The 14,553-nt window shown below is 41.3% G+C and overlaps 1 protein-coding gene across 2 annotated transcripts in view; it reads right to left on the bottom strand.

The window, feature by feature from the left end:
- Ofd1 (OFD1, centriole and centriolar satellite protein) overlaps positions 1-14,553 on the bottom strand; it is a 45,787-nt gene that overhangs the window by 14,727 nt on the left and 16,507 nt on the right. For both annotated transcript variants that reach the window (XM_023719530.1, XM_023719529.1), the window contains exons 7-15: positions 14,383-14,519; positions 13,904-14,077; positions 11,316-11,422; positions 7,730-7,849; positions 5,698-5,771; positions 3,772-3,863; positions 2,594-2,783; positions 1,520-1,650; positions 827-938 (exon numbers count right to left, since the gene is read on the bottom strand). In XM_023719530.1, the coding sequence (XP_023575298.1) occupies positions 827-938; positions 1,520-1,650; positions 2,594-2,783; positions 3,772-3,863; positions 5,698-5,771; positions 7,730-7,849; positions 11,316-11,422; positions 13,904-14,077; positions 14,383-14,519 (1,137 nt within the window). The remainder of the gene's footprint in view (positions 1-826; positions 939-1,519; positions 1,651-2,593; positions 2,784-3,771; positions 3,864-5,697; positions 5,772-7,729; positions 7,850-11,315; positions 11,423-13,903; positions 14,078-14,382; positions 14,520-14,553) is intronic.

Genomic DNA, 14,553 nt, shown 5'->3' with positions numbered 1-14,553 from the left:
GGATAACGGCAAGATTGAGGCTAGCCTGAACTATATAGCAGGACTCAGTCTCAAAAAACAAACAAATAAGGCCGAGGATATAGCTGGGCAGCACATTGCCTGCCTCACAAGAACAAGGTCCTGAGTTTGATTCCCAGTACCAAACAAAAAAGAAATCAAAAAACAAACAAAACAAAATGGAGGGTCGGCCAGATAACTCAGCAGATTAAAGCACCTGCTTAGGCAGACGCAGGGACAGAGGTTCGATCCCCAGTGTGCTATGCTGGCTCCGCCCCTGGGGTGCGCTGAGCTGGCAACTGAGGCTGGGGATAGGGATACACACCTATAATCCCAGCACTTGGGAGGCTGAAAACAGGAGGATCACTACAAGTCTGATCTACAATGGTGAGACCCTGTAGACCCTATACTAAACACATTAAAAAAAAAAACAGTTCTTTGATTGGACATCAGTGTTGTTTTTGCTAAGCCACCAGCTTCTCTCACAGATGTATATATCTGTATGTTAAGGAAAATGAGAAACTACTGAACAGCCAATGTCTAGTCATCAGGGTAATAAAAGAAAAATGAAAAGTGAGGACAGATTGGAGAACGTCTGTGTCACCACCACACCCTTATTTGGGACACCTGTGAAGGTAATTCATGTAGCTGATGACCAGCTGGCCTTCCTGAGCCAGAAAGGAAATTTTCTTTCAAGGATGATACAAACTTCTATGGCTTTCCTTCTAATACAAGCTACTAAGGGGCCAACAGATCACAGTCATTCCATTTCCACAAGTGCCAGCAGCTTTATATAGAGAGATATTTATAGGCTAAAAATGTTGCTCACCTGTCTGAGTTTGTTTCAGTTGCAATTTTAAATCAGCAACCTGACCAGTTAACCTCTTTACAGAAGAATCATAATCTAATAGCTGGGCCTTTAGCTGTGTAGAATGTTCAATCTGAAAAGATGCAGAAAAGAACAACAAATCGTAGCTTGCATCAAGGCAAAACTGGCTCATTATGCTTATCCTCTTTTCTGTCTCACCAATTCTGGGAGGCTTTACACCAGTAATCAATGGATCACTATTTAAAACAACACCAAGAAACAAAACACACAGACAAGCTTTTTGCTACCTTTTCCATAGCAAACAGCAGCTACCTTTGGGGCATGCAGGCAGAAAGAAGAAAAAAACATGAAGGGCTGGGGAGATAGCTTGGTGACAGACACCTGCCTGGCAGAAAGAAACATGAATATCTGTAAGACTCAGAAGGAGAAGCAGAGACTACCATGGCTACTACCAGACACTCACAAAATTGTGTGTTTAGATCGGTTTGTTTTTCATTCAATTTTACTATTATGAAAATAGTCAAATCATCACTAGAGAATTTTCTAAGATGAGAAAAGATCATTTAGCACATTTAGGGGAGACATTTCTGATGTGAAAATAGACGTGATTTGTGCTGGTGTAGCTTGTGCCAAAATTTGCAGAGCTACAAATGGCCTGGCCTAAAGTGGGCGCAAGTACAGAGCAATACTCACTTCACTTTGCAGTTGTTTTTGCAGAACTTGCCTGTGAGTTTCAAACTCCTTATGCTCAAATGTGATTAGATCTTCTGCTTTCTTTAATTCTTTCTGAAAAACTAGAAGTTCAGGAGCTGGCTGGGCCATGCCTAAGAAAGCAGAAGAAAAATCCTGGTTATTACCAACCTAAAGTTTGCTCATATTATTTAACAGGCAGCTAAAGAGAGTTTAAGAGCTTTTTATCTGTGTACTCCTGCAATTAATATTCTATCAATTGTACCTGGACTAAAAACAATCCCAATTCACAAGTTTCAGAACAAAAGAATTTAATGCATATTAATGCATTCCTTGCTACTCTTGGAGTCCCACCCAAGTAAAAAAATTCTTTCAAATCCACAAATTATGCCAAAGCCTGCCTCTCTCCTCTACCACACACAGAAAGCCTAGAAGGAGCTCTTTTGCAGTGCTCCTGTGGATGACTTCCCTGAGGTCTTATCCAATCTGAGCAATGACAGTAATAGGCAGAGAATGGTAGGGTACTCAATTCAAGTCACCTGAGGACCCTTTCATAAAAGGCACCATACGCTGGGTAACAGCAGAGGACTGTATCGTTTCCGGGCCAGAAATGAAGCCAGGATGAGAGCAGCACTCAGGTCTGGCAGGTGTAGGGAAGGAGAAATTCCTGGAAGTGGGGAGGCTGAGCAGGTACAGTGCACAGCGCTGGCGACGGGCCAGCAGTAGGTACTAAGGCCTCAGTTGGCTGAGAGGTACAGTGGTCCAGGGCAGCTGGACATGGAAGTGGGGTGACAATGAGGTGATAACCATCTCACTCTCCTCTCTCTGCCTCCCTCCAAGGGCTTCCTAGAGTCCCTAGCGGCTAAATCCCAGCAGGAGTCCAAGGACAGTGAGCACGGACACTACACACAGAGCAGCAGTTTCAAGGTGGTCCTTCTTCCAATGACACTGTTACTTATGCAAAACAATTCCAGTGCAAGAATCTTAAGCCTCGCTCACAAGTACAAAGCATAGTTTCGTAACAACGACTTAATATGAGCTATGGAAACATTCACATTAGCAGCAATAAAGACATACGGTTTAGGAGACGCAAGTTTTCATTTTTACTGTCTTCAAGTTGTTGTTTAAGTAATTTATTTTGTGCCTGAAGCTCTACTCTCTCTTCCTTCAGTTGTGAATAATCACTCATCTCTTTAACTTTTTGATTCAGCAAGTGGTTCTGTTTGGTTGTTGTCACAAACTCTGCTTTGATGGACTCTAACTCAAGCTGGAAGTGAGAGAGGAAAACGTCCATGTGAATCATCATCTCGCAGCACTGTGAGCATGAAAGCTGGGGGGCTGCTTCAAGCTGAGTGGCAACTTTCTGATGGTCACTGGTCAGAGGTCGGGTTCTTGGCCACCACAGGGCCTAACTACCATACAGTTAGGAAAGTCATCTGCACCAGAAGTGGGCGCGGGCCACTCGCAACCTGAATCTGTAGGCCCCGTCCTATGAAGTAAATTTTTCTGATGAAAGTAATCCCTCAGTTTTCCAAACACAAGCAGGATCCAATAACAATCATACATTGTGGCTGTACATTTTTAAAGTAGGAAAAGGTGAGACAGACACATTCCCTAAACTTGCTGTGAAGTGCTTTCTTTTTCTTAGTATCAACTTTGGATACAGAAGCTTTAATAGTTCTCAAATAAGCCAGCATGCATGGCTAACAATGTGAATTTTACTGACAAGATATACATTTTCAGTGTTCAAAAGTTGTGGCTCTACCCTTCAGAAAGCAAGCACACTAATGAACAAAGGTAATAGCAGTGTGTGGAAAGCATGTCTCACTTAAGACAGTGATGTGATGGTATCCAATTTTCCCCACTGCTAATGGTACACGAGACAAGGCGGGGCTCGAGGCTTGCTTTTATTGGCCATCTGCTATAAGCTAGGCACGTAAGTAGCTTGCTCACTTCCCTTAACAACTATATGATGGCAGGAAATATCTCAAGTGTACAGATCAGAAATCCAAGCTCACGGGACCCACCCAAAAGCACCCAAGCACTAAGGGAGAAAGACAGGACTCTAGGACCCAAAGCTCTTCCTCCACTGAAATTAAGAACTACTGAATTAACTTCAATCATAACTTCTTAGTCACAGAACAATCAATCCAAACAGATCAAAGGGATGCCTTCCAAAAAACTTTAACTAAAACCCTCCTACAATTTCATGTATTGCTTGAATCCTATTTTAAACAAATGGGCTTCACAATTACCTCAAGTTCTTTCATACGATTTGCAGACTGACTGAGTTCTTCCTTTCTTGAATTTATAGCTGCAAGCTCCTCTTGCAAAAGAAGAGCTTTTTCTGAAACAAAGAACTTACCAATTAAATGTTTTCCCAGTGAATGCAAATTTAATAATTTCTGGCCAGTATGTCAGACCTAATGACCATTGCTTCATGATCTAAAATAGTAAATGTAGGAGGCAAATATTTAGCAGCAAGCTAAGATCTAAACCTTACTATCCAACGATGACGTTGAGTTAGTACTGTCCAATGTGCTGCACTGTAACCAGTTACTGCACATGGCCCTAATGTCCACAGTCTAATTTCTTCCCAGACAAAGGTCTGTTAGAATTTTTTTCCCATAATTTTATTGAGAAACAAATAGCAATGAAACAGTTTCAAACCAAACTGGTAGGACAGTTTCAATAATTAACACATTGCATACATTCTTCCTAGTGGTTAATTGCTGTACAAGATGCAGACATGATATTCCATTTACAAACACTATTAGAACAAATCCCTCTATTCATTAAGAGAATGTAACTGTATATCTATTCTAACCATTTTGAATACACGATACATTCAGGGGCTGGGGAGATGGCTCAGTAGAATAAGTGCTTGCCTGGCAAGCACAAGGGTCTGAGTTCAATCCCCGGTTCTGCAAAAAAACCAAAATGGACATTCATCTGTATCCCCTTTTTTTGTTTAGTTCCATTATTTGAATATTATAGGTGTGTTAACTCAGCAAAATATTCTAAGAGTACAATAGCCCATAACAGTATTGGGACGTCCGCTTCACGGGCAATGTCAGAAATTGTTGACCTGAGTCCCCCACAGCTCAACATAACAGCGTGGATTTACTTCTTATTAGAATTTTATAGTTTCCACTCCAACACAGTTCTAGGTAAAGTTGTCATCAAAAAATAATTTGATGGGCTGGGGAGATAGCTCAGTAGAATAAGCGTTTGCCTTGCAAGCACAAGATTCTGAGTTCAATCCCCAGGACTGCAAAAAAAAAATTGATAATTGCATGATGGTACTAATCCACAAAAGGAATACTGGCAAAGGAGCTGTTATACCTTGGGAATATAACTTACTGTTAAGCATCTGCACTATATTTTCACCAAAAGGTCAATTCTGTTACAGGCAATTTCCTAGAAATACATTCCAATGTAAAAGGTCTGTACCTGTTCTTAGCCAACAGGCTGAGAAACAATGTAATATAAAATATCTGAAGACTGAAAAATTACTCAGCCTCAGTCTTAGGGCAATGTGTACAACAGCTTAGGAGCATAGGTGTCAAGTGAAAATGCCATGATTCACAAAAATATATTAGAAGCAAAAGAAATAAAGTCACAGAGGAGGGAGAACTGAAAATATAATTTCCCATAAGTGAAAAGTAAAGCCTTGCTGAGTGTGGTGGCGCACACCTGTAATTCCAACACTCAGGAGGCTGAGGCAAGAGGAGCACTGTGAGTCTGAGGCCAGCCTGGGCTACATAGCGAGTTCATGACCAGCCTGAACCACACAGCAAGTCTCTATCTCAAAAAAACAGGAAAAGAAAAAACCCAACAAAACAAACAATAACTACAGTCTCTGTGGTTAAGAGTATTTACCAAAGAGCAATAATTTGCTATCACCTTCTTGATAATCACAGATCTATCAAAATCTAATGAAATGAAGTTGGAGAAATTATTCATAAATCACTGGCCTTCATGAATATAAAGGAAGTTAAACATGAAGGTTTCCTTTTACAATTTTTTAAAATTTTGTAAAATCATAAAAAATTGTAATTCTAGAGTAAAACTAAAGTGCAAGTTATGCAGTTTCAACAATATAGAACAGAGCCAACTTAGAAAGCTAGTAAGTTACCACAAAACTGAAAAATACAGTGCCCACCCCAACCCCCAATCACCTTTATTCTTCCTTTCATCTTCAATTAGCCTATTAGTTCTAGTGATGTAATCTTCCTTTAGTTCAAGTTGATACCTGAGAATCAAAATGACCGAAAATGAGTTCCTCGTCATCTTGCCGGAAAGACTGCTATTACTGCAAGAGCTTATCTACAGCAATGGGAACAGAAGGCCTGCATGTGACAATGCCCAAACTTCAAAGTCTCTCAGTACTAAGGCTGGGGCCCTCAGTTCTCAACACAAAATCTCTGAGAACACTCTTTACCTGCCTTCATCCTGTAAATGGGGACTCAAATCAATCGCACAAAATGAAGAGTGCTGCTCTGAGGTCACTGACGGCAATTATATTTTAGCTGCTCTGACTGGCACAGAGAGCAAAGAAGTAAACTAAGCTACACTTAACCCAGCACATGAGGGACTCAATCCCCCAGACCAATGAGGTGGCCACATTCCATCCACCTCCTGGCCCCAACCAGAACGTCTGCCCTTAGGCTCTAAGCACTGGGCTTTAGGCACCTAAACACTGACTACTAAGTACTGCCAGCCAGCCGCCCACAACACTCCATCCGGATCAGCCACACCAAAAGGTGCATTTTCATGGAGTTGTACTTGTCTTGACCAGCTACTACCAGCTGCTTTCCTGGTTCAGACATGGGAGAAAGGACAGACAAACCCTTGGATGGGTGCTGTCCAAGTGCTCACGCTTGCCAGTCACAAGAGGTCTCCTAGGCCAAGGCAAGGGTCAAAATGATTCCCAGCAGTTCACAGACTTCAGAACGACATCAAGCAAATATACACACTTTTCCTCATTCATTGCTAAAGGGTTAGCAATACAGTACTCCCGTGCTTCCCACTTTTGTAAAAGAGCAGACATGATATGTGATGAAAATTTATCATTTTGCCAGGCGTGGTGGCCCATGCCTGTATTCCCAGTGCTCAGGAGGCGGAGGCAGAATGATTGCTGTGAGTTCAGGACTAACCTGGGCTACAAAGTGAGCTCAAGGCCAGCCTGAGCTGCATAACAAGACCCTGTCTCAAAAAAAAAAGTGTCATTTCAAAATTGATAGATGGAAAGCTCCTATTTCCCTTTTTAACACAATTCACTTAAGGAATAAGTTCCAGAATCCTGCTAAAGTGCTCCACAATGGATAATCAATGACAAATTATAGGCAGCAGAGAAGAAAGACCAATGAGTATGAAATGCCTAGGGCAGCTGAGTGGAGTCATCTCTTCATTATACATTTACTTAAGAAATATTATCTGAGCAGGTATTTACTGCTCCATGCAATACTGCTACTGAGAAAAGCTACTGTAAGGGCATAATGGCCTTGCACTGAGATACCATTCCCTTGGTACCCAAAATTCAGACTGGGAAAAGCTAAAGTAACTGTAGCTATCTGTACTTTCCCTCCCATATATCATTTTGCTTCATATAGGTAGCTTTAGTTCATTTGTTTAGATTCTGGCTTTGCAGAATCTTGAATACAGAGCACACATTCACAGACAAGTACTCTAACCTCTAGGTAGAATAATGTGCAAATTATCATCATTTCAGCAGCAGTCTGAGTGGAGCAGAGGGACAGATAACTAGAAGTGATTGGATTCCAATTCTACAGCTCCCGAGCTCACAAGGATGAGCAAGTCAGTGACAAAGTGCCCTCAAAGGGAAAGCAAACCGCAGGCGCTCAGTAACTCACAGATGCTCTGCGAAAGGGTGAAAGATACAATTTCCTATCCCTATGTTTTACGTGCGCCCTAACTCAGATCCTCATGGGAAATGACTATCGAATAGGTATTTTTTCAAACACAAGATTTTGCCATAAAGTCACATCTCTTCCACCAGCTCTTGTCACATTTCCATCAACTTACTTCAAACATACTACTCCCTTAGGGGACCAAGAGGTGAGGGAAGGGAGAGGGCCATAAAAGGAATGAAGGTGTCTTACCAACACGGACCAATTTCCCACAGTGAATGTAAACATTATGTACTGCAATTGTATACAAAGAAAAAAAATTTAAAAGGCAAACAGTTACTTTAGAAGTTCATTCTTGAGCTTTTGCTCATAGTTCTCTTCAACAGTCTCTATATTTTGCTCCCGTTTCCTAAGGGCCTCGGTCACACTTTTATTTTTTTCTTCTTGGAGCCTTTGGGTCCTGAAATTAACAAAAATATACAAAGTAAACAATATATAGTAATTGAGGTAAGGAATTAAAGGGGAAAATAAGATATACTCATGGTTTGAGAGACTAATACTGTTTTGTGATTGTCACTTACTGGAAAGTAAATGAAAGAGCCAGAAATCCTCTCACCACTTTACAAAATTACCTAGTTACAGTGTAACCAAAAGAACAGAGGGAACTGGATAGAAGGGGGCTGGGAGCAGGTCGGTGGGAAAGACTTAAGACCAAAGCAGTTCCTTAATCAGTTTAGGGGTGGGGGAATGATAAGTTTCAGATTCACAAAGTTACAAGTTACAGTCCTTATGTGCTTGTCTTCTCTATAATACTGCTTTTAACTGGGGGATCTAAGTCATCAGTGGATAGATAACAAGGGTGGTTTTTATTACGCAATGATCTGTTGCTTGAATATGGATAGAACAGTGTCAAAGAGAAAGCAAGACTTAGAAGACTGATCAGCGCTCTCAAATGCCAGAGTCATCTCCTTCCTATATAGGTACTCATCACATCTTCACAGGTTTCTAGCGTTGTTTCAATTGTATTAGTCCGTATTCACAGTACAAATTGATTACATTCACCACGGGCAGTTGGCCCATGTACGTAACACATCTTAATTCTTTCACTGCCCTTTTCCCTCTTCTTCCCTCCATCTCTCGGTCTCCTTTCCAGCTGCAAAGGACCCATGTCCCTCTTTCTTATCAGAGCAATACTAAAGCCAACTCTCCAGCAGAGGCTGGGCTCACAGTTACTAGATGAAGCTATAAGAACTACAGAACTGAAGACCAGTCAGAGCAGAGCAAAGGCTCCATGCATTCGCTCCCTCTGCTGGCCAGCCTGGAAAGGCACATCTATGCCACGTCGCTGCTGAGGTGGCCACAGCAGCACAGGAACTGGAAGTAAAAGGGGCCAGGGAGATGGCTCAGTAGAATAAGCGCTTCCCTGGTAAGCAGTCAAGCGGAAGACCCAATACTATTATGGACTACTGGACTCTTCAAATATTTTGCTGAGTTAACACACCTATAATATTCAAATAACAGAACTAAACAAAAAAGGGGATACAGATGAATGTCCATTTGTATCTATGTATTCAAAATGGTTAGAATAGATACATAGCTACATTCCCTTAATGAATAGAGGGATTTGTTCTAATAGTGTTTGTAAACAGGATATCATGCCTGCATCTTGTATAGGAAATAACCACTAGGAAGAGAGTATGCAATGTGTTAATTATTGGAACTGTCCTATCAATTTGATTTGAAACTGTCTCATTGTTATTTGTTTCTCAATAAAATTAGGGGGGAAAAAAGGAAGTGGAAGCAAAAAAGTGCCAGTAGGCCTTCTTTTTCTCTAATTTTTTGGTCTGCAAACTTAAGTTGTTAACCCTCTAGAAGAGAAGCTTAATGATATTATTACCCTGTAACATAGGAATTTGAGCTTAACATCACTGTCTGAATATCAAATGAATTAGACATAACATAGAACAGGTATTTTCCAACAATCGTTGATATGCTAAACTTTAAATCCCTATAAATTGTGAAAATAATAAATAAAATAGTAAAATAAAAATAAACAATTACACATTTTTACACAGAAATTTAGAATCTAACCATATACAACACTGTAGCAGGACAGTCCTATGACATTTTTTCCTTGTCTCTTATTTTATTACCTTTTTTAAAAAACATTTACTTGAGAGAGGGTATAGCAATATTTGATATGACATTAGAAGCAGTACACATTTAGACCAGAATGACGGGCATTCCAAGCATGGCCCTAGTATTACACATTGCTATCCTCGGTGCAGTTGCTCAGCTCACAGGTATCGGCATATATGGTCAGTCAGGGTGAGAATCCCACCAATTAACTGCTAGTTTCAAAAACTTGGAGTGCCTTACCCATTTGTGTATATAAAAGTATGGTTTTGCCCCTGCCATGTTTCCTAGCTTTTCTCCTTGCCCTCTCTTCGTTGTTTAATCCTTAAGTTCTTGCTTTCCATTTAATTGTGTTATACCTTTCAATTTTTATTTCTTCTTTTGAGTTCCTATACTAGGGAGACTATACGATATTTACACATGTGGGTGTGGTGTATGTACAAAATAGGATAGATATATACAGCTACTTTCTCTTAGTTCAATGAGAAGATTTATACTAATAGTGTTTAGACAAGATATCATGTCTGCATCTTGTACTCTGAATAACTACTATGAAGACAACAATATACAATGTATTGTAACTGTCCTACTAACCTGTTTTGAAACTGTCTCATTGCTATTTTTTTTTTAATTTTAGGACAGGGTCTACAGGGTGTTCAGGATCTCACTACTAGATCAGACTCGCAGTGATTCACCTACTTACACCCTCCCAAGAGCTGGGATTACAGGTGCACGCCACCACACCCAGTCTCAATTGTCATCTCAGCATGCCCTGGGGGCGGGGTGGGCACAGGAGGCCCGGGAATCAAACCCCCGGCCCCTGCACCTGCTTGCAGGCACTTTAATCTGCTGAGCTATATGGCCAGCCCTCTTTCTCCATAAAATTAATTTTTAAAAGTGCCAGTATAGCCATGAATTCTCTCTACCCAAAATGTGCTCCTGTCTCTGTCGATCAGTTTGCCTCTTCATGCTGTCAAAAGGAGAGTACCACATACACAGAGAATAAAAATCAAACAAATAGCCCACAGAAGTGAACAAGCATTAATGAAGACAGAGACAAAGTCTTTAATGTACTAAGCTTCCTAGAGTACCTATGGGTATTAACTAACTGCACATTCCAAATGGGAAAGAAGGCTAACCACACAAGTTGTAGATGGGTCAGCCCATTGCCAGCCAAGATCTGAAGGAGGAAACACTGTGAACACTCAGAGAAAAGCGCAGCACACACTATGACAAAGGCTTGCACCCATGACAAATTCAGTCAGAGCGCCACATTTCACTGTTAGAGCACACAGCAGCAAGCCTGGATAGGTGGAATCTAACCGTATACAAGAAACTAAAGGATCTGAACAACTGAGGCAAACTGCAAAATAGATGATTCGGTCAAGCTCCTCTCAACTATTTGTCTGGTCTTACTGTGTGTAATGCCAATGTTTCATTTTAGTTTTCATCTTAATTTCTTTCTTTCCTTCCTTCCTTCCTTCCTTCCTTCCTTCCTTCCTTCCTTCCTTCCTTCTTTCGTGGAACTGGGGATTGAACTCAGGCCCTTGCGCTTGCCAGGGAAGCGCTTATTCTACTGAGCCATCACCCCGGCCCCCTTCATCTTAATTTCTAATTTTTCACAAGCAAAATCTTAGTCTTTGTTTCTTTTCACTTATTCCTTTCTAAAGCTAGATTATATCACATTTACAACCAAGAACTTCACTTCACAACTGACAGTAGGATGTTTCGACATATTTTAGCAAATCTTTTTCACCTCAGAGTATTCAAAACAAATATGCATTACTTACAATTCAAAAGCTTCAACTCTTTGCTTCAGCTCTGCTTCTCTGCCTCTCAGCAAATCTATATCTTTCAGTAGAATCTGCCTTTGAGCATAGATTTCTTTTGCTTCAGTCTGTATAGAATAGCATGGATTTTTAACAAGCAAAAGAAAACAAAACAGATTGGAACTCATGCATTACTCCTTAAATTCCAGAAAACAGACATTTAGGCAACACTTTCATCTTTAATATATTTCTGTTCAAAGCATGCTTTTGGTCTATTTTAACTGCATGAAAATTTACTCCCTTGTACAAAAAATTCTTCCAATGTCTACTAACCTTATTACCCTTTATTCCTAACATCCCATCTAATTACTCTATTCAATTCTTTAACATCTCTCAGTCTTTTACTTAAAAGTTTGATAAGCTTGTCAGCAAGGAAAATGAAAATGTACATTCAGTAATTAAAACTCCACAGGAACAGAGAATCCCCATGGCAATCTCCTAATGGTGGCAGAGGATGGATGTTTCAGTTCATCTGTAATTCTGGAGCAATACTAGCAAAACCATATGAACTCCTGAACGACCAGGCCGTCCTTCTACTTAGGCCTTCACCAAGCAAGGATTTATTAGCTCCTTATCACGTGATGAGACATACTAGAAGCTAAATAGAAAAAGGCAGACATACAATCCCCATCTCTCAGGCTCACCATTTGGTCAGGAAAAGAGAAACAAATAATAGTACTAAGATATAAGATTTCATAAGCAAGTGCATAAAGACTGCACACAGGAACAAGGTCTGAATGAATCACTCAGCAGGAGACTGAGATGGCCCCCTGGTGACATTCAAGCTGAATCCCTGAAGGCCAGTATGGTGTTCTCGGGGGAAGAAAGGGAGGTCTAGCTGGACATTCCAGGTGAGGGAACAGAGGCACACTGCCTCAGATGAGGATGTCAGTACTCTTTAATGCCTTTAGAGAATGTTAAGTAAATGTGGATCGAGTCAGTCATTCAGCATAGAACAGAAGTTAGCGGTCTATACACAATCCAGTTATTTCAAAGATCTATGTTTTCAACATTTATTTGTAAACTTAACTACAGAAGGGATTCTTTTACCATGAAATAAAGAGGCCCTGAGAAGCCCTAGGCATGGGTAGACAATAGGGGGAGCTTCTGTCTTTCGCATCTCCTGAGAGCAGCCCCTCTCACCGCACACAGGAAATAGTGCTGCAGAGCTGGACGAACCTCCAGCAGCAGACACGTTGCCTCCTGCCCTTTCTCAGCCTCTCCAGTGCCCACATAGTCCCTCAGTGATGAGTCATGCGGACGACCCTCCTGGCCCAGGACTCCACTTCCCAGGGACCCTCACCTTTGCTGGCTTCTGCAGCTTCACCCACTGACTGCTCACTGCACTGTTTCCATTGCTACTTGAAACCTCACTCTGCCATTCTGAACGTTTGGCCTACCCTTATTTTTCCACTGACTAGTCTCTCAGGGCCTATTCCTTGGTCACTTCAAGATGGCCCTGTGGCACTCCCTTAGCCCCTTCCCTCAGGTTGGGAGCCCACCACTTTCTCCTCTGCTTCTAGCCCTCCCTGTAACACCTAGCGCAGAACCAAGGTCTGCAGTTCAATAGCTGCCTTTCTTCAGGCATTGAGCTCTGCACAGTTCCACTCCCCAAGCACCTCCACTGTTCCACCTTGCTTAAAGGGCAGAAAGATACTACTGAGTTACAGAATGTCACAGCACAGGTTCTCTTATGTCCTGAGTCCTCACTGACCTTAAAGGGCTAGGGCCAAAATATTGACTATCCTTGAAGTTCTGTTTCATGTCTTTGTAATGTATTTTCAAAAGTAAAGTGAAGATAGCTACCTAGGGTCATCCAACAGAAAGGAGGCTCACAGATGCTCTGTGGTGTGTCCTCACCCACCTCACTTACCAGAGCTGGCAGGTAAGCCTCTCTCTGGCTCTTCCCCTATGTCAAAATGACTGTGAAACGTAATGATTTTGAACTGATTCAGGACATCAAGGCAGCCAAGACAGCGTAAGAAGACAGGACCCAGAACTTCCAGAACTACTTTAGAAACTGGCAAGAATGATTGCATAAGCATGTCCAAAGTCAGGGGGAGTATTATGGAGGTGATTAGTAACAATATGTCATTTACTGTAATAAAATGTTTTATTTTTAAAAAATGGCAGAAAGATAAAGCACTCATAAAGTACCTGTCCTCCAGAGCTAGGAGAGAACCTACTGCCAAGCCCATGTTTGGTATCTTGCTTCCAGCCTCCACCTGGCCTTCAACCCTGTCAACCAGTCCTCTCCATACAAATGAACTGCTTGCCCCCCCCCACACACAGCTGCAGCTCAACACCTCTGAGCCTCTCCTCATACTCCACTGACCCTGCCAAGCACCTGAGAAGATGGTGGCCATTCAGTGTGTGTCTTGCATCTCAGTGCAGAAGTTCGCCCTGCAGTCCTCTCCACCTCCATCTCGGCCCCACCCCGACTGCTCCTCCAGGGCCCTGTTCCATCCACTACCCCTCCCTTGGATCTTGAACCAACCTACCAATGGCTAGAGCAACATGCCACCTATTAAATTCTTTTCAAATATTACCTCCCGATGCTTCTGAATTCTTTCAAGGACATTCTTTTCCTGGGAAATGATGGCTTCGGTTTTTGCTCTACAAGTTCTCTCAAACTCATGACGGAACTCCGCTAATGCCTTCTCATGCTTTTTTTTCTCTTCCATTTTAATCTTCGCTATTTCAATCTCTTTAAAATGCTTCAGCTGAAAATTGAAAGTATAGTTACAATACTGAAAAAACAGTAACAAATTTTCTCTTCTTTTATGTGAATGCACTGTCTAAATATATCATATTTAGCTTAATTCATTTTTAGTTTTATTCCATTCACTGTGCCTGTAGGGCTCAGCCAAAGGGCAAGAACAAATTACATCAATTGGAAATTAAAATAACACATAACATAATATCCCATTGTCTAAGAAAGGGCCTGTGTATCTTCCCATATACCTAAGATCAAGATAGTGTATTAGAAGAAAAGCAAAAGTATTACTCTTGTTAACATCAGGCTTACCTTTTGACACATTTCTGCTTGAAGTTGTTGTTCTAGTGCACTCCTATATTCATTTAACTTTACTTCTACAGACTCTAGCTTTGGACGATGAGGATAAGCATCTGCAAACTGGTCATCAATACGCTGAAGCTTCTCCGCTATTAAAGAATAACACATCCAATCAGGATAAGC

The sequence above is a fragment of the Octodon degus genome, unplaced genomic scaffold (genome assembly GCF_000260255.1).
Source record: "Octodon degus isolate 3935 unplaced genomic scaffold, OctDeg1.0 scaffold00069, whole genome shotgun sequence".
Taxonomy (NCBI): Eukaryota; Metazoa; Chordata; class Mammalia; order Rodentia; family Octodontidae; genus Octodon; species Octodon degus.
Note: the sequence above shows the minus strand (reverse complement) of the source record. Positions and strands in the feature narration are given on the sequence as shown.